General features: G+C 43.7%; 1 protein-coding gene across 6 annotated transcripts in view; it reads left to right on the forward strand.

Annotated features, from left to right (window-relative positions):
• Window positions 1-27,224, forward strand: part of ADGB (androglobin) — a 286,810-nt gene that overhangs the window by 71,478 nt on the left and 188,108 nt on the right. For all 6 annotated transcript variants that reach the window (XM_006034315.3, XM_025216304.1, XM_025216303.1 and 3 more), the window contains 5 exons: window positions 1,385-1,471; window positions 6,095-6,297; window positions 8,986-9,114; window positions 20,161-20,255; window positions 25,596-25,770. In XM_006034315.3, coding sequence (XP_006034377.2) covers window positions 1,385-1,471; window positions 6,095-6,297; window positions 8,986-9,114; window positions 20,161-20,255; window positions 25,596-25,770 — 689 coding nt within the window. The remainder of the gene's footprint in view (window positions 1-1,384; window positions 1,472-6,094; window positions 6,298-8,985; window positions 9,115-20,160; window positions 20,256-25,595; window positions 25,771-27,224) is intronic.

A 27,224-nucleotide genomic window follows, 5' to 3' on the forward strand; every position in this document is an offset into this window, starting at 1 on the left:
AACCCCCCACACATCCCCCCATACCCCACCATATGCACCCCACCACCCCCAACTACACCCCTCACACACAATATACAAGAGTAAGACTTTATTTTTGAGTTATTATGCAATCACCTCTATATATACTACACAAATACAAATCATGACAAAAATATTTTTTGTAATAAAATTAAAATATGTTATAAAGTAGGGGTTTGACTTTTTGTATGAGTTGATTTTTTTTTTCTCCTGGTTTCAAGATGACTAACCTCCCATCTCAGAAGGAGTATTTCTAGGGGGCAATGGGAGGGAATTCTGGTGGCAAAGATTAAGGGTTAGGGGAAAAACACCCAGTCCCAAGATTGTGACTAGGGGGTAGGGCATCTTTCAAGGGGCGGGGCTACACCTGTGGCCCTCAACAGCTCACCAAAACTCATTAAATGACCCTCCAGCTAAAATAATTGCCTGCCTCTGCCTTACAGCATTACAAAAAGTGAGTCTGTAGTCATTCAGGCTATTTGTACCACCACAAAGCTGGCTGGGTCCCCACAAAAGTTTGTTTCAAACAGGAAGTCCATTGGCACACTTCCTTTTGTAGAGTTACTGTAATGCATGCACAATTACATATAGTACTATGAGGGGTCTTCCACATCCCCATCCTTCCATGGTGCTCTGCAAAAGAGGAGGGAGGAAAAGCAGTGATTCCCTGAAAGCCCAAAGGGAACAGAACTGCAGCTCTGACAGGCTTCATGCAGGCTGGGAGGAGCCTGAAGGATGAACCCCTTTGCCCCTTGTGGTAGTGTGCCACTTTGAGGAGTCTGTAGTATGCCAGCAAGGGGGTTGTGCACTTGTGCATATACCAATAGCACTCTGTTTTTGTAGGAATGTGTGTCCAAGGCCTAGTACTTGTGCTGGGGAATTTTAAGTTCTGGTCTCTACTCCAAGGATTGTTTGCAGTTTTTTGCAAGGGGCGGGGGGGGAGTAACTCCATGATTGCTTAATATGAAATGCTTAAAAATTCCTGTGGCAATTATAAGCTACAAGAACTATCAGGATAAACTTGAATTTGTAGCAAACCCCTTGTATGATGTTGGATAAAGAAATACCATGGTCTTTCTTGAACTATAACTTGTAGCAAAATAGATTTTTGACTAGGGTGTGTTATCTACTTCGAATAACTTAAAAGGAACGAACTTATGCTAATGAGGCTGAAAAAGCTGAAATGTCCATTGAGAAATTATCAATAACAGTAGATTCAAGACTACCTAAAATTTCTGTCTTACAGTAATATGCTGATTTGATATTCCTGACCTAACTTATATTTGACAACAAATGGGAAACTCTGACTGTGGAGTTTAATGAGGGTAGCAGACAAATTTGTATTTATTCTTTGTATTTGTTACAGCATACATGAATCTGGAAAAAGAGAATTAGGAGAGTTCACTGTTCTGCATGCCTTGACTGGATGGATACCAGAACTCATTCCTCTTCAGTAAGTTCTTCTACTAAAAATTCCATTTATTTGTTATTTCATATTTAGTTTCTCTAGGTTTTCCAAAAAGATCATAGAATCATAGAAGTAGGGTCGGAAGGGACCTTGTAGATCTTCAAGTCCGACCCCCTGCCTGGGCAGGAGGAAAACTGGGCTCAAATGACCCCAGCCAGGTAGGTATCAAGCCTCTACTTAAAGACCCCCAAAGTAGGAGCCAGCACCACTTCCCTTGGAAGTTGGTTCCAGATCCTAGCCACCCTAAAGTGAAGCAGTTCCTACGAATGTCTAATCTAAACCTACTCTCCAACAACTGGTGGCCATTATTCCTTGTTATTCCGGGGGGCTCTAGGGGAAACAAGGTCTCCCCCAAACCCTTCTGGTCCCCCCTAGTGAGTTTATAGATGGTCACCAGGTCCCCCCTCAGCCTTCTCTTGTGAAGGCTGAACAGGTTCAGGTCCCATAGCCTCTCATTGTAGGGTCTGCCCTGCTGTCCCCGGATCATGTGGATGGCCCTCATCTGGACCCTCTCAATGTTGTCCACATCCCTCTTGAAGTGGGGTGCCCAGAACTGGACACAGTACTCCAGCTGTGGCCTGACCAGTATCGCATAGAGGGGGAGGATCACCTCCTTGGCCCTACTTGAGATGCACCTGTGGATGCACGATAGGGTCCGGTTAGCCCTGCCAACCGTGACCTCGCATTGTCAGCCCATGCTCATCTTGGAGTCAATGATGACTCCAAGATCCCTTCCTGCCTCTGTGCTCTCAAGAAGGGACTCTCCCATCTTATAAGTGTGTTGCCGGTTACTACTGCCCAAGTGCAGCACCCTGCACTTGTCCGTATTGAAATGCATCCTGTTTTTGTTAGCCCACCCCTGCAACCTATCCAGGTCTTTCTGCAGTCTTTCCCTCCCTACTAGCATGCCGACCTCACTCCAAATTTTGATATCATCAGCAAATTTGAACAGGTTGCTTTTCACCCCGTTGGCCAAATCGCTGATAAAGAAATTGAACAGTGCGGGCCCAAGGACCGAGCCCTGGGGGACTCTGCTGCCCACTTCCCCCCAGGTCAAATATGACCCGTCCACCACCACCCTCTGAGTACGACCCTTCAGCCAATTTGCAATCCATCTGACTGTGTAGGCATCGATGCCACAGTCGCCCAGTTTTTTAATGAGGATGGGGTGGTCAACAGTGTCAACGGCCTTGCTGAAGTCCAGAAAGACTACATCCACGGCGACACCTGCATCCAATGCTTTTGTGACCTGATCGTAAAAGGCAGTCAGGTTGGTCTGACATGACCTGCCCCTAATGAAACCGTGCTAGTTTCCCTTGAGCATCATCCCCAATGCCGGCCCATCACAGATGTGCTCCTTGATGATCTTCTCAAAGAGTTTCCCCAGGATTGAGGTAAGACTGACAGGCCTATAGTTGCCTGGGTCCTCCCTCCTCCCTTTTTTAAAGATGGGCACCACATTGGCTATCTTCCAATCATCTGGAACCTGGCCCGAACACCATGAGCGCTTGTAAAGCCGTGCCAAGGGCCCTGCAATAACCCCTGCTAGCTCCCTCAACACCCTGGGGTGGAGAGCATCTGGACCTGCTGATTTGAACACATCCAGCCCCTCCAGAAGCACTCTAACTCGGTCCTCCTCAACCTTAGATCTGGAGGCGTTCTCCTCAAGTCCGTCTTGAATCACAGTGGGGGAGTCCCAGTCCCTGCACAAGAAAACGGAGGTGAAGAATTTGTTAAAGAGGTCTGTCTTCTCCTCTGGCGCAACCACCAGATTGCCCAGTGGATCTTGCAGAAAGATATTACTCTGAGTTTCGGATATTAAAATCAATCAAAATCAATTTAGTGAAAGGTCACATATTTAACTTCAGTATTTGGGAGCTGTACATTAAAAGTGGTCAGAAACTTGCAGTTTTTTAAGAATTTTATTCTGTTTTTATCTGTAAGGCCTAGCTGCTTGTGAATCTGCTACCAGAGAGGAAGCTACTGATTTTTTTTCCTCCCAAGTAATTACACCAGTAATTGTCATTGAACTCAATAATCAAAACAATTCCATTGATTAGATACAAGGCGGTTTCAGAAACTAATGACAATTTTGAACTAAAACTATTTGGTATGCAATGATTATTTACTGGGCCACATTACTTCTGTATATAGTTGTAAATGATGGGTACATTTAACAATGCCATTGGTGTTCCAAGCTGTTATGTAGTTTCCCACTTGCTGCAGACATACAGCATGGGCAGCCATTTTGCCATTAGTTTCTGAAACACCCCTTTATTTCTAGTTTATTTTAATATGTGTAATTTCTATATGAATTCATCCAGAAAATGCATTAAGTCCTATGTGTAATTGGGAGTGAGAAAGTTTAGTTCAACTGATATTTTTTCGTACTGTTTTCACATTTTCAGGGTGGTGCAACTCATGTACTTTTATTTCCAACCAAATAGTAATCCTGACCTTCACTTATAAGACTTGTTTGTGTATCTGTTTACCTTATGAATGGGAGCTTATTGAGCTCACTTCTACAACCATCATTTTTTTGTGCCCACACTCACTTGTGCTCACAGTTTAGATCACTTACATATCATAATGTCTGTAGACATCAGGCTTACCTAATTTTGTCTCTTGTACTCCACCTCCCAGTGCAGCAATAAAAGGTACTGTTTGCAAATCTATCCCATTTATTTTTACCAAATCAAAAAGTGTGAGTATAAGAAAATGTTGGTAGTAACAGTATGGAGTTAGATATAGCTTATTGTCAAACCAACTCTTCAACTCATATCCCCAGATTTTTCAGCTGTTTCCATGTTGTCTTTTCAGTTATGTTTTCTCTATGTCCTTTGATCAGTTTCTGTTCTGTTTCCGAGCTCAAGATGCCCCTGTAGTAGGGTTGTGCAAAATTTTGCCGGGTGTTTCATTTTGAAGCTGTCTTGATGCGTTTCAAGCTTGAAACAGTGAAATTGAAACAAAACAACAGCCTTCGAAATAGATATGAAATGAAACAAGGGCACTCGAAATGTTTTGAGTTTCGAAGTTGGGCTTGGCTTCAGCGCTGGTCCCAGATGGCAGCAGTAGCCTCCTGTCATCCAGCGGAGATATGCCGACCGTGCCCTCTGGGAAGATTCTGGCACAACCCTCGGCCCTTCCATGGGGCACCAGCCCCCAGATCTGTGCGCCAGATGACAGCATACTGTTGCTGCCAGCTGGGGCCAGTGGCAGCTCCAATTTTTCCGGCGCTGGATGCAAGCTGTGCCCAGCATTGGTCCCAGCCGGCAGCAGCAGCCTCTTGTGATCCAGCAGGCAGATTGGGGGTCCCACAGCCCTCCTGGGGGTGCAGATCCCTGATCTGCCTGCTGGAATACAGGAGTCCGCAGGCCCCAGCTGACAGCAGCAGCCTCATGTCATCTGGCAGGCAGATCAGGAGCCTGGCCGCACCCCTGGGAGGGCTGTGAGGGCTGTGCTGGGCTCCTTCTGGGGGTGTGGACCCCCAATCTGCCGGCTGGATCACAGGAGGCTGCTCCTGCTGCTTGGGACTGGCGGCAGCACCAATCTTCCCAGTGTTGGGTGAAGGCTGTGCCCACTGCCGGTCCCAGGCAGCAGCAGCAGCCTCCTGTCATACGGCAGGCAGATTGGGTGCCACACCCCCAGGAAGAGTCAGGTGCAGCCCCACATCCCTCCCCCGGGGTGTGGGCCCCCAGATCTGCCTGCTGGATGACAGGAGGCTGCTGCTGCCGGCAAGTTACAGTTTTGCTTGTCAGCACCTTGAGGTGCAGTTTCCCAGAAACCTCTGCACCTATCTCCTTGAAACTTGGCGTGCTTCATGCCCTCAGAAGGGCCTACCATTCCTACAAGTTTTGTCCAAATCAGGCTAGAAGTGACAATGTTATAGACAGTTTCATGCTTCCCCATTATAGCCTATGGGCAAAATGCTGAAACAGCGAAACAGTTTTCGACAAAATGAAATGGAACAGTGCTTTCAAAACAAAATAAAACTCAAAATGAAACACTGTTCCATTGAAATGTTTGAATGGAAGCTGAAGCAGACAGGTGCTGTTTTGCACAGCCCTACTCTCTAGAGAACCAACACAAGAGCTACCACTATATTGAGGAGGTGTTGGTCCATATTGGAATCTCTGGGGAGGCTGTTGCAGCTGTTAAGTTATCAGGATTCTGGAACTACTTCTGGAGGGGAGTTTTATGTAGTTTTAAAGCTATTGTATTATATATTCTAGTTTAAAACTACACATTAATATTTTGCTATTGCAAAATGAACTATCCAAGGTTCTTCCTCATTAATTCTTGATAACGTACCATTTAAGTACTGGTACCCTATTAAAGTACCAGTATTATCACGATATTGTTTCTTAAATATACCACTGCCAGCATTGCTGATAACTAAAATGCCCAGTTTTGCCTACTTTTGCTAACTCTTGTTAGTTGTTTCTAATAATGTCATACAAAACATTAAAAAGTGTAAGCTTTTATAATACATTAATATTTCTAAAGACTTTGATTCAGTTGGACCATTATAATCACTGAATAAAAATCAAGAATTGAATTCTGTTAAAAATAAGTGACATTGAAACGTGCATCTGTTTTTTGTTCAAGGTCTGGATATTTGGATAAGGTTTGGATCTTTTTAAAAGATGTAGTACCAGAATTTAAGCTACCAAATGAGACCATCCCTGAATTCAAAACTCCTTTGTCAGATACAAAAGCTAAAGAGACCAAAGGTCCTGAGGTAAAAAATGAAACTTCCACTTCCAGTAAGCAGTTGGAGAAGCCTGAAAAAGTGGAGAAAATTGGCAAAGGTAGGAAACTGTAGACACTGTAAAATCTGAAGACAGACAAAGATGAAATAATGATCAGTGTTCAGATTTATCACTCTTTATTGCACTGCGTACTACTGTGGACCCAAGTTCGCTTCCACTGAAGTCACTATATGACGTTCTGTCATACCTTTATAAACTGGGGAAAGTGTGGTTTTAATTCCTGATCTCAGTGGAAGTAGGGCTCAGCACTAATTTTAGGAAATTTTTCTTTAATTCATTTTATGGAAGAATGCTGTGTTCCATTTTGCTGCATGGGCGTTTTTCTTAAAGGTTGTTCTTTGTAGAAAGATAACAAGTGTATCAGTTGCAGTTTTTCCTATGATAATATAATTCTGACCAAAACGAACTTAGTAGGAATATGTATTTCATTACAAGTGTTACAAAGAAATGATTACTTACAGATTGCTCTGAAAACTAAATTTAATATTCCTCTGAAGTTGTTCAAACAGTCTTGTTTCTTTTAAAGAAAAAAAGAAGAACAGCAAGATTTTTTATTTTATATCTTATGATGGTGTGAAGATTAGAATCTCACCACTTTAAGCAAGGGGTTAGTTTTTAGATTTTTGATACTTAAAATGGATATTTTTCTGTAGTCACAACTTTGTAGATCAATAACAGAAGTAGGAATTGAGATTACGATCCCTTTTTGTTTTGTTGTTACAGGCAAAGCTGATAACACCATGTCCTTTCGAGGCTGCCCAGTGTTACAAGACCTTTTTTTCAAATGCTTATAACTCTGCTAAGTTTTAATCAATTAGAGTAAAAATATCTATACCAGATATCTTCCTACAGTTGAACATTTTTGATAATTTTCAACAAAAATAGTTCAGTCAGAGAACAAGAAGAGAAAACATATAATTTTCTTATATTAACACACTTAATGTGACTTACTTTGAAAGTACTGGCACCCCCATACTTTGGAATAGGGGCTTACCCTGTTATCTATTTGGTCGGGAACTTGATTTTCACTGTCACCTTGAAAATGCATCCAAACTTTCTCACTTAAAAAAACTGAGAAATGGTAGTTTGCATTTGCACGGTGAAGACTTCTGAGATTTTTACCTACTGTATTGCCTGAAAATTCTGTTTATGCTGGATATAGTCTAATCTAAGACTAAGGAGGAATTTCTATGCAGTGACAGTCCTGGCACCTTTGATTAAGAAAAGGAAAGAAAAAAGGGAGCTGTGCCAGTTCTGGGTCCAAAGCACCTAAACTCAAAAGAGCCAATGTCTCAGTCACCCTCATGGTGGGGTGAGGTATATTAGAGGGAGAAGTCGCCTGATCTAAATGCAAATAGGTTATAAATTAGACCAGAGCAGAAGGGCTGAGGTTTAGTTCAGTAGATTGGGGGAGACTGGAAGCCTAGTTGGGTTGGGACTTGAGGCTGGGGTGGGACACTGGGGCTGGGAACTTTGGCTGGGAATTAGCAGTAGGATGTGGGGAGAACTGAAACAGAAGGTGGGGAAGGGAGCCTGAGCTTCCATCACTGCTACCTGACAGTATTTTTTTCTAGTCTGTTTTTTTTTTAAAGGAGCCTAGGAAATTATAGGGCCTTCTTACACAGTAATTATGCAGCTCAGTTATGCCACTCCAGCGCAGGATTATCCCTAATCCATGCTACCCAGCTCATGTTATACTAAGGTGTAGTACTTCTCGGCTACATCTTAGTGTAAACACTTCACCTATCCCACCTCCTCTTGTTGGCTTGGATCAACCCCACTTCTCTACCACCTTCTCCATCACCCCAGATGCCTGCTCACTGCTGCCTCAGTAATTCCCCCTTTCCCCTCCTCCTCCCCCCACTCCCATGCTTATTTGTGGCTTCCCATGCTGTCTACCATGGGAGAGCAGGCAGGGAAAGGTTAACATGTCTACCTGGCCACTGCCGCTGCTGCTTATCTCTGGGCCATGCTTAGCCTGGAGATGAGCAGCAGCCTAGTGACAGTGGGAGCCCGGGAGGTAGGCTAACCCTTCCCTGCCTGGTCCCCTGGGACAGACAGTATGGGCAGCCACAAGTACATGGGGACAGGGGGGAGTCCCAGGGGCAGCAGGGGATAATGGGAGTATTCTGGGGACAGTGGGCAGGGGGAAAGCCTGGAGTGGGTGGGAAGTCTTACCTTTCAGTCCTCCAGGCTCCTTTTGGCCTGAACGTGTGACTGGTCCAAACTTGAGCTAGCGCTAAGACCAATCAACCTTTGTGCGGCTCAGTGTAAGGTATAACAAGTCCCATACATATAGACACAAACTCACACAACCAATTAAAATAACACTATTAAGGCTGCAAAGACAAGCACTCAAAAACTTGGAAGTACCACAATGAAAGTGGTCTGTTTCCCATCTTTGCCTTTATTGGCTCCATAGAGATAACTCCAGTTCCTCATCTTAACTAATTTTATATAGATTTCTCTCATTGTAAAAATAGCAACAAAATCTTTTTTATGTTGTGAAAGCATAGATTTCCTTTTTACTATATCTTTCATCTTTACTTCCACTTTTCAAACTGGAGCAAGATTTATTTGTCTCTTCATTTATTTAAAAAAAATAAAAACTACTTGAAGTCCTATTATTTTAAATACTGCAAATAAGTAAAACGTATAGAGTGAGGATGCATGACTAAAAGCTAGTTCATAGAAAGAAAATATGTAATCTTTATTTTATTTTGATAGAAAAGTCAGAAATAAAAGATATTGTAAAAAAGAAAAGTAAAGATGGTGAAAAAGAAAAAAATAAATCAGCCCCTCATTCCGCACGGACCCTTACAGAGACTCGGAGTTCTCTTCAGTCCTTTGTTGAAAGTAAGTTATAAATCTCATATAGCTAAAATTAGAGTTTAATCACCACTAAGAACCTGGTGTTATGCACAAGATAGATATTAACCTGTGTTTTGGGGTTTTTTTGGTATTTTTATTTAAATATGTTTTTCTTGTTCAAATTAAAGCTATTTAAAATTATTTGTTGATTTATATAACCTATATTATGGCAACTCACCATGATTTATTAAAAATCATTTATATTGAATTAAAAATGCATGGTTCATAGATGGTACTCAGGTCTTTTTAAAAACATTAAACCACTGAATTTGCTGAAGTTGCTTTGGAACCTGAGGCTGTTATTGTACTAATATAGCATTTCAGCAGTATCCTGATCTGCAGTTGCAGAAATTTTTTTTTCATTTGAGATAATTCAGCTTATTCTGTTCAGTGTTTTATATATGCAAAGGTGAGAGAAGAATTAGGGGAAGAAAAAGTAAAAAAATCTAGTAACCTTTCAACTATGGAATAAAGATTAGGTGTGAGAGGGTAATTCTTGTTTCTAAACTCTTGAAACAGCAAAAATCTGTTCATTAATTACAGAAAAGAAGCCTTAAATGAAAAACATATTAGGCTTTTTATTTTTCCTTATGCATTCAGCACATTTAACAGATATTTAACATATATTTATTATTGTTGCTAATCATAGATTCATAAATTGTTAGGGGCTGGAAGGGACCTTGTAGATCATCGGGTCCAGTCCCCTGCAGTAGGCAGATAAAGACAATTGGGGTCAAGTGACCCCAGCAAGGTGACTGTCCAGTCTCCTTTTGAAGATTTCCAGGGTAGGTGACTGCACCACCATTGGAGGGAGTTTATTTCACAGTCCGGACACCCTGACTGTGAAGGAGTTTTTCCTGGTATTTCCTGAAGTGAGCTTTCAGGAGTTTGTATCCATTGCTCCTGGTCTTCCCCAGAGGTGCCCTGGTGAACAGCTGTTCACCGAGTACTTGATGTACTCTTCTGATGTAGTGGTAAGCTACTACCAAGTCCCCTCTCAGCCTTCTCTTCTGTAGGCTGAAGAGGCCCAAGTGCCTCAGCCTCTCCTTGTATGGCTTGTCTTGCAAGTCCCTGATCATACGGGTGGCTCTTCTCTGAACCCTCTGAAGTTTTTCCACATCCTTGTTGAAGTGCGGCGCCCAGAACTGAACACAGTAGTACAGCTGTTGTCTCACCAGTGCAGAGTACAGTGGGAGTATCATTTCCTTAGTTTTGCATGAGATGCAATGGTTAATGCGTTTTGTTTGCCTTGCTGGCCACAGCATTGCACTGCCGGCTCATGTTTATCTGACGGTTGATCACTACCCCAGGTCCCTTTTGGCCATGGTGCAAGTCAGATTGTTGCCACTGAGTGACAGTAGTAATAATTATAATTATTATGCACTTAAAATGAAAATCCATTTTCCTTCAAAATTCAGCTTTAAAAGCAAAAAAAAAAAAGGAAAAAAAAATCATTTTCCAGTGAGTAAGAAATGTCATTTGATGTATACTAACTTAAGTATGTAAAAAAATTAGGTATCTGAATAAATGTATATTTGGCTAAATCAGTGGTGCTCAGGATCTAACTTGCAGACCAAATCTGGCCTGCAGGGCTATGTCACAGGGAAACAGTGGCAACATTAATTGCCAACATGCAGGGTTTCTCTGCAGCCAAATCTGGTACACAGGCTTCAGCCAGCACATGAGGTTACTCTGTGGCCAGATCTGGTGCAGCAGATTGCACCCATGGACCAACCCCACTACTGACCCAGCCCATAGAACCTGGCCCATTGGGTGCAGAAGTTTGAGCACCACAGGGTAATTTAATTGCTGAAATAAATGTGTGTAGGTATAGGGCATCATCCTGGTTAGCAAACATATGAACCAAATCCAGTATAAAGACTTTGTTAGCTGCAAATCAGCACATTTTAATGGTTACTAATCACTGTGAATCAATCTTCTTTTTAGACAAACAACTAAAATTACAGACACAAAATAAAATCAGTTATTTAAATAATGATTTCCTGTTTGATTGCTTAAATTGTTATTAAAATTGTTAATTTAAATCACTTTGATATGTATAAATCTAACCTGATTTTTCAAAGCTGTTTGTTATCAATGCCTGATATGAAGCTTCCTAGTTTGACATTCTGATTTATATTCACTGTTAATGGAATAAAGCAATTAAACCTTTAAAAGTTGGTTCAAGAAAATATCTCATCCTGTGCTTCAGTTTAATAGTTGTAGAGGTGTGAATGGATCAACACTGGATCAGAAGAAAAAAGAAAAAACCTGTGTGTCGTATTCAAATACAAGCTTCATTTCTAACAAAAGAATCACTGTTTTTCTAGCAGAAACCAGGAGCATACAAGTGTTCATACAATTTCTCCCAGAGAATATATGTCCCCTCCAGGAGAAAGATCTTCCAGGTTGATATCTGGGTAAGGGCAGGGGCCCTTGTCCCACTGCTCCACGCCTCCTCCCCCCCGCCCCTGGACCAGTCCAGGAGGGGACTGAACCAGACACCAAAGTCATTTCCCCAAATGAGTCACTGCCCAGTCTGGGGAAGATGCAGGGGACTTTGCCCTGCTGCTTCAACCACTCTGCTCCTGCTGACCAGTGGGGGATCAGCAACTTTCCCCAGTCTTGGGGAGGTGCAGAGAGTAGAGTAGATGGGGCAGCTGCAGGCTGAATACCTGTATGCTCCCTTTCCCAGAAAGATTGCTAGCCCTTTTTGATATGTTAAAATATGGAAGGGCATAAGCAGAATCTCATGTAATTGAGAAATTTTAGAAACTGCCAGACCAATAAAAAGACAGGCAGAATCATCGAATGATAGTTGATGGTGTATGATACAAGATAGATACAAAAAAATGGGGGAGGAGACTGATTCAGGTTGTACTCTGATGGAATCAAAGTACAGTTTGTTCCTAGCCTACTTCAGAGAGGGAATGAAAACTCGTAGTATACAACATGTGAGAGACTTTGTTCTGTATGCAGCACAGTTTAACAGGACAGTGAAATCACTTGGTAGGAGTGATCCAAGATGGAGGTAAACTTCAGCCAGGGTTTATTAAGAAGGGAATTGTAAACCAAACAGAAAGCATCATTATGTCCCTTCATAAAATCTATAGTGCATCCATGGATTTGCCCAGTTCTGGTGCCCTATTAATTAGGGGTGAACCAATTAAAGATTGTTTTTGGCCAATACCATATCGGCTGATATCGATCCAATAGCCAATATGCAAACCGGCAGCTTGGAGAGTAGCATCTGGCTGGTAAGTCTGTGGTGGGGAAGGGGCATGCTGGGGGGAAGAGGAATAGGGGTGCAGATTGAGGCCCCTGTGGTGAGGGAAGGAATGGGGCAGGCACTACCCAGCCAGGGCTGGGTGGGGCATGGGACAGAGCTGCAGGTGGCTCGTCTGGGAGGTGTGACTGGCTCGTCTGGGAGGTGAGCGACTCCCCCCACTGTGCGCACCCCTGAGGAAAGCACAGGGGGCCTGTGTCTCCTGGATTTGTGCATGGGGGAAAGGTGAGCTGCCTGCGGGTGGCTGTAGCCTGTCCTGTAGCCCCTCTCTCAGCACTGCTGCTACCCACCCTGCCCCCACCCACCCCGAGCACAGCTTTGGTTTAGCCCCGCCACTGGGAAGAGGCCAGTGCAGCCCCCAGCCCTAAGCCTACAGCGGGCAGCCTGCCCTCACCCCACACACAAATCCGGGGGGCACATGCCTCCCATTCCCTCCCTCAGGTATGCACACAGCTGTTGGAAGCCACCTCCCTCCTCATTCCCCTCGTATCTCCCAGACAACCACTCATGGCTCAGTCCTGCGCTCTGCCCCAGCTGGGCAGCCCCTGCTTCTGCCCCAGCCCCATTCCCTCTCACCGTGGGGACCTCGATCTGTTCACCCACACCCCTTCCCTCCCTCATGCCCCTTCCCCCCGCCACAGACTTACCAGCTATATGTTGTCCTGCAAGCTGCCGGGCTGTATTCCTGGCCACATGAATGCTGCAGCTGTGCACATGCAACGTGGCATTTATCAGTGACATTATCAGCTACACCAGCCAAAAATCACCAATTGCCGATAATGTCAATTTTCCTTTCACCGGTGCTGATCCCATGGACCAATATATCACTGCACTGCTCATATTAATGTGGGTCTTTGTAGCTCTCTTGATACATTCAGTTCTTTGCATTTGAGTTATTTTTGTGCCATGATTACCTACTCATCTTTGGTATGTTTTGGATCAAAGATGAATTGAAGCTGCTTCTGTATGATATCAGTTCGTAAGGAAATGTCCTAAGAAAATATTATAATGGATTTACAATATGTCAGGATTTGTCAAGGACTTGATGAATTTACCTTCAAAGGTAGTAAGCCATGTTAGTCTGAAGTTAGGTAGAAGGCAAGCTCAGGGTGGCACCTTATAGACTAACTCATTCAGAAACATAAACTTTCATAGGCTACAGACTAATTTGTTATATACCAAAGTAGTCTGTAGGCTATGGAGATTCATGCCTTTCTGAATGAGTTAAGAAAAGGTGCTGCCCTGCCCTGCCTTCTGTCCATCTCCAGAGTTATCCATATGTGGGAAATTTATTAAAAATGTCCACTATGACAGGTGTGTCATTGGCCAGCTACAAGAACATCTAAAAGCGACAACTGAAACAATCCACTATCAAATACTGTTCATAGAGAGAAAATTTACAGGACTTGACAGTATAAAAGACAGAAACAGAATAGCTGGGCATGGATCAGCTTTGTTTGTATATGGAGCATTAACAGTGTAGAAAAGAGTCAGACACTGAATCATAAAGTCGATCATGGTTGCACAAGATTTATGAATTCTTGCATGTCCTGGAACAGAGTATTATTACAGTTCTTTCTTTATGAGGGAGGCATAAAACATATTTCCTTGAAGCAGTATCAAACTGATTTTCCATCTGAACAAGATTTCACTTAACCAGGAGAAATCTTGAGGAATATAAACAAGCTGATCCTGCACTTATTGGGCATGTCCACACATACAGGCACGTGCGCGTCTAGGAGCTCAAATAGAAGTGGTGCAAATTTGAACCAGGGCTTTTTGCCTCAGCGCACATGCTCAGACATGCACTTTGGTATGGAGCGAATTGTGCCCCTTGGGGCAAAATAACCCTGCCTGGCTTCTTCTGGATCTGTAGCCAGGGGGAGCTAGAGGCTGGGGCCAGCACCTGTGAATTGCTTCACCTGTTGGGGCTGCAGTAGCAGCTGGGGCTGGGGCTGCACCTGTGCTGGCCCCAGCAGTATAAAAAGCTGCCTTGGCAAGTAGCTCAGGTCTACTCACTCTCAGGAGCTTCTGGGGCCCGGCCAATTGGTACCTGGAGACACTACCCCTTGTGCCAGCTGGACTGCTGAAGCATCCCTGAGAGTTCCCTGCACCCTATATTCACTTCAGCAGTCTGGCAGTGGGGGCTGCTGCCTGGCTGTGACCTGTTGCCACCTGTGACAGCATGTGGCCCTAAGGCTGCACACCTGCCAGGCCCGGATGGGGACTGCATGGCCATTAGAGGCATCTGCCCGTCTGGGCCAGCTGCCAGTGGCCTGCGGCTGGGCCGGGGGGCACTACTGCCATGTGTGCCACTTCCCAGCCATCTGGGCACCTATTACCTGGAAGATGTTCTCAATGTGGTGGCCTGCTTTGAACTGTCAAAGTATGTCCTCCTGGTCCCAAGTGGACAGGAGGTCAGCCTCCTCCAGCTGGGTCCCAGGTGCCAGCTCTGAGCAGGCTCCTCTGTCTGGGTCCTGCCACTTGCCTCATTAGGAGGAATTCTAGTGTTACCTATTTAAAAAACTACAAAATCCTTGATAAAAAAAATCCCAAGCTCACTCTGTAAAATGCTCCCAAATCCAAGTAAAACAAAAGACCACTAAACATATATATAGAGAGAGGGAGAGAGAGATCGATCAAATCAGTTGGGCAATGTTTTATTGATGTATTTCCAGTTGTAAAGCAATTTGGAGCCTACCAGTGCCTCTATCCTCATAATAAAATAAATTCCAAATATCTATACAGTTTGGCATTGACTTTTGGCTTTTTTGTCATAGAAAAATCAGAGCTGCCCCTCCCCTCTTCACTCATCAGGATGTGCAGCACTGAGTAGCACTGATATGCCAGTGCTCTGCCCCTGCCCTTGCCCCGACATTCACAGTCCACAGTCTACCACCCAACCCAGTCCCCTCAATCCTGACCCACAGGGCCAGATACATGGGTGAGCGGTCGGGGGGGCGGGCTTGGAGGTGTGGGGTTTGTGGGTGGATTGTGGAGGGACTGTGTGTGTGGGGAAGCCTATGGGGGGCTTCTCAGAAGTGTCCCCTGCCCCCTGCAGGGCATAGCCCCCCCACAGCTCACAGGCTTCACCCCCATAGGCCCACAGTCCCTCAACAGGGGCCACAACCCCCCAACAGGGGCCAAAGTCCCCCAACAGGGACCTCATGCCCCCCTGCAGGGGCTACCACTTTCCCTCCTGCAGGACACATGGCCCTCCGCCTGGCCCCAGTCACCAGTCACCCCCCTCATTCCCCTGACAAGTCCCAGCCCCCAATCCCTGCCCTGCCTGGCCCCAGCGTCCCTGTACTCACGGGCTGTAGCAGGGGCTGTCGGTGCAGTGGGGGACAGCAGGGATCAGCCCCAGCGGCCTGGCACCCGAGCTGCCACTGCTGCATTGCCAGAGTGCAACCCGGCTGGCAGGGTGCCACGCGGTGCTGCGGGCTGTTTGGCAGCTTGGGGCCACTCAGGCTGAGTGGTGCCAGCCTCTGGGGGACAGCTGGAGCTGCCAGACAGCACCTGGCAGTGCCCTGCTGAGCTAGGCTTCACCCATGTGATGTGGCAGTGGCAGCACTGGTGCCACTGTCGCTGGAGCCAATCCCTGCTGCCCCTCACTGCCCCACACCGTGCAGGGGAGGCTCTGCCATGAGGCCCCGAGTGGCCTCGACCACCACTGCTACTGCTGGTGAGTGTGGGCTGTGTGGGGGGCGGGCATGGGAGCAAGCAGGGAGCGGGGGGAGTGATCAGGGAGCAGGGGAAGGTAGGGGAGCGATCAGAGAGAGGGCTGTGCAGGAGAGTGATCGGGGAGCAGGGGCTGGGCAGGGAAGTGATTGGAGAGTGGGGGCAGGGCAGGGGTGCATTGAGGGAGTGGGGGCTGTGCAGGGGAGTGATTAGGGAGTGGGGGGAGCAATCTGGGAGCTGGGACCCGGCAGCAGCCCCCCTCCCTCCCACCCATCTTACTTACCTGACACAAAGCCGGATCCAGGTTCCTGCAGCCTGCACTGCTGTTTGCCCCGCATGGGCAGGTAGAGTGCTTCAGCACTGGGGCAAGGGCCAGCCATAGTGATGCTCTGGTTGGCTACCAGAGCATCTCTGTGGAGGAGCGAGCCTCCAGATGCTTCAGGGCACGGTCCTGGGCCATGCCTTGCTCCACTGTTTGGCGGTGGGGGGGTTGCCTCCTGGATCCAGGGGTCTAATTTTACCCCATGCTGCAAATTTGCTGCATGGGGATTGTTTTTGTGTTCCCACACATGCAGCTTGCAGCATCTCAAAGGGGGTTTAAGATGCTGCAAGTGGCACGTGAGTGCTCCTCTGGACGCACCCATTGAGATGAACTTATCTAGGTTGCTATTTAATGACTTCTAACAAATATATATTTTGTTTCTAAAATGGCAAAATAACTTGTTTAAATGATTGAACTCTGAGTATTTGTCCTATGTTGTTTTAACTCTTGGTATCTTGAGTCTGTTAATATTGTTATTTTTAATCACTAAACACATTTAACTTATTAACAATTAATCAGTAGGTTTTATACTTATTTAAAGTGAAAAGATGTCACCTGGTAAAGGCAGGTACCAAAGGGTTTGCTCACCTTATGGAAATAACCTACATTTTGGCATACTGTGTCCCCCAGCAGTTCATAATTCCATCTGCTATCCTCAGTATCCAGTTACATTTGATTCTAGCCCTGTCTTGTGCATACTGGGCAATCACCAGTCTTCTTCCCTGCCTAAGCTCTAGATAATTCTTTATTTTTCTCCCTGTTTCTAATAACCTCAAACAGCCCCAAAAGGGATGATGTTTCTATAGATAAGGGGCTAGGCAGGGCTTTGAAGACTATTTTACTATAGATTTCTGGTGTGATTTGGGGTAAATCAGTCTCTTTGTGCCTCAGTTCCCCCATGTATAAAATGAGATGATAGTATTTCTCCACTTCTTTGAAGTGGTTGGAGAAATGCAAATACTTTAAAGGATTATGAGGCACACAGAGACCATAGTAATAAGGGCCATATAAGTACCTAAGATGATTATTATGTACAAAAAGAACTTTGTTCTCACCATTTTGCTTTTTTTCTATTCAGAATAAAGTTTTCAGTCACAGATTGAAATTAGAACCTAATATTATTAGTATTGAAAATCTTTCAAGTATGTATTATCATTTTGAGATACTTACAACACAAAGACACATCCTGTTTCTGTGAACAGGGGGAAATGCCTCTAAAACCGTACATACACACACTAAAATTTTGGCCAGGCCTCTAAATTGAGTTTAATGGAGAAGCCTTGCTTGACCTAATTCTGGTAATGTTCCAATGGTAAAGGGGGACAGTTTGGTCCAAATGCATAGCTCATATTACCTTTCTGTGACGGAATTTATAAAAGAGCAAAATGGTGTGCCTGCTAAGATCTGACATCTTTTCCTGCTAACTGTGCAATTCTTAAGTCCTCAGTGACCTATCTAATGATAGGCAGTACTGAATCTAAGCATTTACCAATATCATGGTCTGCAAACATTTCACCTAATAATTCACATTTAGCAATGTTTTCTGTTTTAGCCAAAATCACAGACTTTGATTTTATGCTAGTCAGCAGCATACTTAGTGTCATATAAAGTGTCATAGATAACATTTTCATCTGATGGATTTTAATACAGTGAAAAAATAAGCAAATATTGTTGCATTTCTAAAAAGCAGTTTCTTTTTAATATTCCACTAATATGAATAAAGTGGATATGATACAGCAGTTGGCTAATGATTTCCACGCTCTAATAATTTATTCTGCGCCTCCTAGACATGTCATTTCACAACCCATCTGGACTGGGGATTGCAGCTTTAGGTTCCACCTGGTAGTCAGTGAAGTACTTGTTTTCTCACATGAGATGAGATTAGAATGACTTATGGCACTTACTGTTCTGTAACATGTTGTACATAGGGAGCTTTTGGTGCTGCTTTTGTAGCAGATCAGAAATGTCTGCAGGGGACTGAGATCACACCCAGATGACATCCTTGCTTTTACATAAATGAAACCCATAGCTAACATAACAGCTATGGTTAGCACTGGAGTCACAAACATATGGAAAAAAATAATAAAGGCCAACTGGAAAGTAGTTCTAATGCACAAGCAACGTATTTGACAGAGATGCTGAATTTAAAGAGTTTTAGAAAGATTGTTCAAGAACCAGAGCTATTCAAATAGATTTGAATCTGCACATAACCTTCAGGTCATTGGAGTATGAAATCTCTGAGGAAGCTATATACTCTGTCCACTTGCACATATTTTCTAGCCACTTCTTGTCAGTATAAACTAAAATGTTATTTGTTTTGAAAATTGTATGTGTGTGTATATATGTACACACACACACACACACACACACACACACACACACACACTCACGCACACACATATATAGATATGCCCATCTAAGGGGCTTGAGGCAGAGCAACAAGCCACTCCCCGCATATCCCTGCAACAGGCATTGGTTCCACAGGCAGGGGCATGCAGGGAGTGAATCACTGCTCTGTCCTGGTCCCTGGCCCTGCACTTTCACCACCTGGTGATCCTGTGGTCCTGCGCAGGCAGGGCATGTGGCTGAGTGGATGGGATGGGGCTACAGGTGGGTGGGGAAAGGCATCCTGCTCCTGGACACTGCTCCTTGCCCACCCATAGCTCCATCTCGTTTGCCTAGCTGCAAACCTGACCCACACAGGTCCCAGGTCAGTCTCCATGGAGACTCCATAGACTGATTCCCTTTCATTTGGGGTGGGCTGTGGTGCCAGGTAGCAAGGGCAGGTTCCCCCCACCCCCTAGTGGCAGACACTGGCAGTGGCAGCTAGAAGGAGCCGCCACTGCGGGGACTACCAGAAGGCGGAGTCTAGCTGTTGCACTGCCCCTGCCTGCTGTGTACCCAGGGGCACCAGAACCAGCCACACATGCTACAGCTTGGGCTTCTCTTTGCACCTATGCTGCTTGGGGCTGAGGGCCCTGCCGCAGGCCAGACAAAATCCCTTGGCAGGCCAGATCCGGCCCATGGACTCTATTTTGCCCATCCCTGATCTATCTTCCACAAGCATGGGAGAGTCATTAGCCTTCCTTACAGGCTGAAATACCAGAACAAGAACAAAACATGTCCGTAAAAGACATTTTATGGAATTTATTATGAACCCTTTGTTTTTGAGTCAGTTTTGTACTCCATGATTTAAAAACTATATTACAGAGTCATGATATCTTTTAAACTTTCCTTCACAGTGATTTCAAGTCTCGCATGCTTCTCACAGATTTTTCCCTAAAGTCTTTTTTTAATTTTTGTAAGATCCAATATTAGAAATGGAAATTGTCTGTCTATACATTTTTATCTGTTCTGTCTAGATGTTTATACTGTGCTCTTTACTATGACAATACTATTATCTTAGCATCTGCCAGAAAAATCTCCCCCAGCCCAAAGACCAAAAGTTATCTCTTGACCTGTAGCTTTTTTGAAGAAGGTCCTCCTGCAATGTTTTGTGTGAAACAATGTATTTAAAAGGTGCTAGTGTGCAAAACTGGCATGGACAAAAAAACCAGCAGGGCTTTTCTAACAGATTCCTCTGTGTAGTTTTTAAGCATCTCTCCCAAATGTAATATTTCAACCATACTGTAGAAGGATAGTATTGCACTGGGAATTAGAATCATTTGGTGTTATGTTTTTCAAAAGTTATTTTATCTTTGTTCAGTTCTCAGAAGTTCTAATATCTGTCTCTGTTTTCTAGGCTCTTCAGTGCCAACACAGCCACAAATGGTGGTGTATGCTAACTGTATACCTCTTCATTTGTTTGACGAAAATATCTTTGCATTAGCACAAATGGTAAGGTTTTATGGTCAGAAAAATAACAGCTGTTTTACAATTAAGGCCCCCTCTACATGTACAGGTAAAGGTATGATTGGAATTAGTGTGTGATCCACACAGTCACGCCTCCTGCCATACCAGGCATGCTTGGCAGGAAGCATGATTGTGTGACTGTGCATTAGATCTAGTCATAGTCATGCCTTTTCGCCCAATCTTGGGCTTTCCCTGCATTGGCAAGAAGCAGGCTCTCACAGCTTGGATCCCCCCTTGCTAAGGGGGCTTCCAGCCATGGGGGTCAGGCACAGCGGGAAGCAAGAGTCCTGTGTCTGATGGGGCTCTTGGTCCCAGCTGCGCATGTGGGCCCTGGGGTTTTGCGCACCCCCAAGCTTTGGGGATAGTAGCAGCTGCGATCCCCAGGGCTCAGGGGTTTCAGGCTGGGCATAGTGCAACCCTGCAGCTGGGAGCCACAGGGGAAACCCTGCTACATGTGCAAATTAAAGCTCAATAGCAACCAGCTATAAACATAGTACACATTTTTCAGGTCTAACTTTATAGCTTGTTGGAGCCTTTTATCTTGTGATAGCTACTTTGCACACGCAGCTGTTCTTAAGGTAGTTGTACAATTAACCAGTTCAATTGCACAATATCTGTAATGTGTATAGCGGGCCTAAGATTCTTATTTAATAAAATGTATGTTGTAAAAAAACTCATAACCAAAGAACAAATCACCTGGTAATGTGTATTTGGTTTTGTTTATTTCTGAATACATTTAATCCTGGAGGTGCAGTTAGCTGTGTTAGTATTAAATTAAGACTAACATGGCTGAAGCCTGCAAAAGTTTGAAAGTGTATGTGTGTGTGTACAAAATAAGTATCTTAATATGTAATAGTATCTTAATATATATTATGGTTAGTCTGTAGGGTGGAAATCTAGCCTGCCTTCAACATTTAATTATATTGTCTTCCTTTTCGCTACCATAGTCTTGATAATTTATGTTTTTCATAGTTTCATAGTTGGTAGGGTCGGAAGGGAACTGAGGAGATCATCTAGTCCGACCCACTGCTGTGGCAGGAAAGAGTACTGGGGTCAAACGACCCCGGCCAGATGTTCGTCCATCCTCCTTTTAAAGACCCCCAGGGTAGGAGTCAGCACCACTTCTTTTGGAAGTTGGTTCCAGGTCCTAGCCGCCCTGACAGTGAAATAACGCTTCCTATGTCTAGCCTGAAACTACCCTCTGCTAGCTTGTGTCTGTTGTTTCTTGTAACTCCTGGGATTGCTCGGGGGAACAGGGACTTTCCCAATGCCTGCTGGTCCCCCTTGACTAGTTTGCAGACTGCCACTAGATCCCCTCTCAGCCTTCTCTTTTGGAGGCTGAACAGGTTCAGGTCCTTTAGCCTCTCCTCATAGGGCCTGCCCTGCTGACCCCTGATCATGCGGGTGGCCCTCCTTTGGACCCTCTCCATGCTGGCCACATCCTTCCTGAAGTGCGGCGCCCAGACCTGGACGCAGTACTCCAGCTGTGGCCTGACCAGTGTCGCATAGAGGGGGAGGATCACCTCCTTGGACCTGCTTGACATGCATCTGTGGATGCACAACAAGGTATGGTTGGCCATTCTGACTGCGTCCCCACACTGTCGGCCCATGTTCATTGTGGCATCAGTGATGACTCCAAGATCCTTTTCTGTCTCAATGCTGGCGAGAAGGGAGTTCCCCAGCCTGTAGGTGTGTTGCTGGTTCTTCCTACCCAAGTGCATTACCCTGTACTTGTCAGTGTTGTCAGTTTTTATCTAGTCAATTTTATATTCTTGACTCCCTCTATTTAAAGTTTTTATGGTCATGGAGGTCATGAAAATTTGGACTAAAGCTTGTTAAATTAAAGACTTACTTTAATTATACTAAATACATTAATATTTATAAAAAGCAAAATAAGAAAATGTGAACAAATATATATTTTAGAATGAAGATTAATTAATTATTTGAGGTATACTTTCTAATAAAATAATATATTAACAGAAAATAGCCAGTAAATGTTCATTTAACTTGTGAATGTCATGACTGATGAAAGTAAATGGATACTAGATGTAGTATTCCATACTTTGGCAGAGGGTAGAGGGAGGAGAAGCAGCGGGAATTTGAATTTATTTTTGCAATTAATCATTCAAGCAACCCAAAAGCTATTTACAACGATAGAGGAAAGCATTCTTGAAATAATAGCTTGTGTTTGCGGAAATAAAAACAGATTCTTTTTTTCAATTTGATTTCTGTAGCTGGCAGCTAGACCACTTAAATGCAAGTAGTCTTTATAGAATAAGGAAATGTATGGTGTTATTTTTCTAAAATGTTCTGAAAGATTGGTGTTTAATTCCACTTGATTCCAGGATTATATTCTTTGTTTAAATTATATTGTGTTACTATAAGGACCACTTTGTCATCTATAATTTTATACCGTATAATTCAAGTTGTTTTACACTGATGCATCTAAGATAGTAATAAAAAAATAATAGTCATCAGAAAGCAGTTTGGAAGTGGTAGCTTAGTATTTGCATTCTCTCCTGCCTTAAGGGAACTGATTTCCAAACTTGTCCTCAGTCTCTAAGGACAAAGAGATTATTGAAAAAGAGGCTTGATAGTCCAGATGGGGTGAGACTGACAAGTCACTAGATGTCTGACATAGTCATTTTATAATGAATCATGGGAGAATGCAGCTTAAGAGAACTTAATTAGAGAAACAAGAGTATTTTTTTCTGGATATCACTGGAGCAAGCTGAGTTCAAGCTGCGTTTATTGTTTAAGGCTGGAGCTGGCAACTTTTCTCAAGGCTCAAGCCAGGACTACCTAGCTTCGGGCTGATGCAGGCTGGGGAGCTGCTGTAGGATGTCAGTGGCTGGCCCGTTTGCTTGTGCCCATGCCAGGGCCTGGCACCTGGGAGCTGCACTCGTGCCCCAGCTGGGAAATGGGGACTGGGATGTGTGCAGCTTCTAGCCAGTGTGGAGCTGAGCCAGGGCTGGGCAACTGAAAGCTGCATCCCTTTTGCTGCTGCTGTTCTTCGCACTGTGGGCAGTGGGGGGGCGAGAGGGGGGGCGGCGGCACAATCAGGGGAGAGAATGGCGGCAGCAGCAGTTTGCAGCTCCCTGGCCCTGAAACAGCTCCCCACCAGCTAAAAGGTGTGTCCACATTACAGCTGGGGAGAAGCTAGAAGTAGAGGGAAAAAGCAGTAGTGGCAGTGCCTACAGCTGGAAGTTGCCTGGCTCTAGTGCAGTTTCTTGCTGCTTATCATGGGCGTGGGCACAGAGAAAGCCCATAAGATGGATCCAGTGGCTCCACTGGCCAGAACCTGCCTGCGGGCTATGTTGCTGACCCCTGGTCTAAGGAATCTACCAATGACTATAATTAAATTTTGGAATATTAGTTGAATTATTGGGATGAAAGCTTAGCTGTATTGAAGTCAATGGTTGTTTTGTCATTGACTTCATTGGGGGTCAGCACTTCCCCCAAAGATTTTGGCATTTTCTATTTTGTCCAGCCTTGTTAGGGAGTGTGTTTCTATAGCATCCCGTAGCTATATTTGGCTGCCTTCTGAAAGTTTTTTTTTTTTAAAAAGGAAAAGAAAAAATATCAATATTTGAAAACTGTTCTAGGATGTATTTTGGGCAACAGTTGACTGCTAACCTCTACAGTAAAACAGTTAGAATAGTTCCCTTGTAATCATTTTAAACACAGGTAATATAACTTATGTCTGTTTGAATATGTATGCCACCAGGCCCCTCTTCTATGAATTATCTGTCCAAATCAATTGTCAAATGAAATGGTTTGTCGATTTTTTTTTTCATTCTCAGTTGATTTGCTCCCTTCTCAGTCATGCCAACAAACATAGCCACAGTAATCTTGTGGAATTTCTAGTTTATATAGTCACAGGGACAACAGGCAATAAGCAGGCATGGTGAAGAATGCTGTCTGATAAGTGCATTTAAAGAGAATTGGTGATGTCTTTACTAAGCATTAAAAGTTATGTTTGTAAAATAGAAACATAGAAGAGTTTCTGTGAATATTATCTACAGATAATATATCTACAGATATTAAAACTGAACATTAAGTAGTGAAGGAATAGCTTAAATATTAGACAGTAAGTTTTTATGGAATGAACATCCCTCAATCCTATATATAAAGTCATGGACAGATGTACATTTTAAGTGTTTTGCATTCTACTCCAATTTGAAATGCTTCAGATATGGAGCATTTTAGTGCCATCCAGATGTATGGCCTCCACCTGCCACCCCTCCCTCTGCCACAGGTTGCTCAGTCCTGAAGGTTCCACCTCCCAGAACCCAGAGAGGATTCTTCTTGTGCCTCCTGGGCATTGCAGATTGCCGAGGATGGCTAAGCATACAGGAGAATGCTCACTGGTGGTCCACCCCACTCTTCCCCCTTCCCCTCATGGGGGACGGAAGGTAGCAAAGCACTTTGGGATGCTGGAGGACTGAGCAACCCCCCTTCTTGTTTCTTAGAGCATACCGAACTTTCAAGAAATGTTTCAAAAGGAAGTACTTCAAAGATGTTCCTAATTTTTGAGGATTGTTTTTTAAACACTGGTCATTTTACACTGGTAAAATTCATAACTCAAGAAACAATGGATATTCATAACTCAAGAAACACTTACACTGGTAAGTGTTTCTTGAGTTATGAATAGCTCTATGTTCACTATTTGAAGCACTTCAGAGGTGTTCAGAGCACTTCAAGCATTGCATCTCTCCATGGCCTAGAGCTGTTCTTAAAAGTTCTGACTGTAAGAGCCAAGTTTAGTACTTTATACATGAATGAGTTTTCTAAAGTAAAAATTGAGATTAAGGGTTAATCCCATTTAAAGAAAAAAAATAGCCATGGAGTCATTTTACCCTATAGAGATTTTTACAAACCACATAAATGACCAGTTTCTCAGTAGAACTGTACCTTACTATATGACTCAATATAAAGCAGAAGCCAGTGCTTTAGAAGAAAATATTTAAAGTGTTGTCAACCTTTCTCGCTTTATATTCTACTTTACTTTGTGTTTATCAAAAGAGCCTGAAAGCATACATTTATATATATTATATTAACTAAACACCTTTTGTAGCATAAATTTCAGTATGAAAAGTAAAAAAAAAATGTAAACACTTATAAATGTACTATTATACTTTTCTGCTGAATAGTCATCTTTGCTAGAAAATGTTTGGAAAATGTTTGGAAAGAAGTTGCCAACTGAATTTTTCTTGCTTATTTATCACCCAAAGAAAAATATTTACTAAGATTTGGTGTTTACTGTTTAGGTCTATTAGAAAAGAGATCTTGCCCTCATTCAGATGATCTCTCTTTGTTTTGTAGGCTGATTCTTCTGAGAAGTTAAGGCAATATGGCCTTTCTCATATATATAGTCATCCTGTGCTGGTGACCAGAACTAGGTCCTGTCCTTTGATAGTGCCACCAAAACCATCACCAATCCCTCAATGGAAACTTTTCCGCCAAAAAAAAGAAACTATTGTGACAGATGAAGCCCAAGGTTTGCTTTTTCAAGTCTCAAACTACTTTTAATTAGCATTAAATCCCCATTAAAGTTTTTGGTGTCACAATTATGAATGTGTATTTGGACAAATTCTAGCATAATTCCAGGAATGAACATCTTATTTTTTATCTTTTTCTTTTTCTCTCTTATTCTCCCATCCACATACTCTTTCATACAGGTGTATGTCTATGTCTGAGAGGAAGGATAGCTCATAATGTTTTTAAGAAATCCCCAAACCTACATTAGAGAGAGCCAGTGATTGACTTAGCCACATCCTAACTGAAAAGGCAAAAACTGCAAATAAATAGTGCTATAGGAGCATTCTGAGACTGAGTCAGAAAAGCACTTAAATATACTTACCTTTAAGTATGTGAATAATCCTACTGCCAGGATTGGGGCTCCTTACATACTAGGTAATCTGTGTACAGAGAGTTAGTGTTGACCTTATGGCCTCCATTTAAACTACAGACCATCTACACTGAAAAACTCTAAGACTGACATCCAGTAGTAGCTGCCTGACCCTGAAATTTCTAGGTACAAAGCTGAGCCTCCCTCTTAGTTCACTTCTCTCTGCAGGATGTTTGGAAGATACTGCAGGCTATAAGAACAGGACATCTTCAGTCAACAATTTCTAGATTTCCTGTTCTTGATTTCCAGCCCTCTACTGGTTGTACCTAGTCAAGTACAGAAAGAGAGACAACAAACAAATTCTTAGGAGGGCTCTCCCTGAGGAACAAGAAGCATAATGTAGATGGTTTTGGGGAAGGTTGCAAAATAACACATTGATGGAGAGTGGTAGCTCATATGGCTCTGCTTGAGTGAAAGTTGCCCTTGATCAACCCTAAATATTAAGGTAAATATACCCTTAGAATTGGTCTGTGTTTTAGGGGATAACTACATTGCTTGGGGATGGATACCCAAGCTAGCTTTAGACATGCTTTTGACAACTTTTGTATTCAACAAAATAAGCCAGATCATAACGAATACAGGATAGTCACTTTAGGCAACATTTTATCCTTAAGAAGAAGGGTAATTAGATCAGGCAGAATACTGCACCAATATGCCTATACTGCTTCTAGTACAAAAGCTAGCTCAGGTCCTCCACAAAGCACTCTGAAATTTCTGTACACATACAGTACATGCTCTTGCTCTGCTTTGTAGCACTGTGGATGACTGGGCACTTGAACAGCTGTATGTCATGTCATATTTTCCTAGCACTACCAGGGGGCAAACAAGCATTTGTGGGGCCTGCCTGAGGTTTAAGCATCTTATTTTAGGCCACCTAAACCAGGAGTGGCATTGGGGTTTGCCATTTGTTGGGCGTGGCATGAGCAGCCAGAGGAAAGGGGGGGACTGGTGGGGCTGGGAGGAGGTTGGCACATCCAGTAGGGGCTGGCAGGTCTGCTGAAGAGAGCCAGCAGGTCTGCAGGAGGAGCTACCCTGTCTGGAGG

Source organism: Alligator sinensis, unplaced genomic scaffold, assembly GCF_000455745.1.
Source record: "Alligator sinensis unplaced genomic scaffold, ASM45574v1 scaffold1494_1, whole genome shotgun sequence".
Lineage (NCBI taxonomy): Eukaryota > Metazoa > Chordata > Crocodylia > Alligatoridae > Alligator > Alligator sinensis.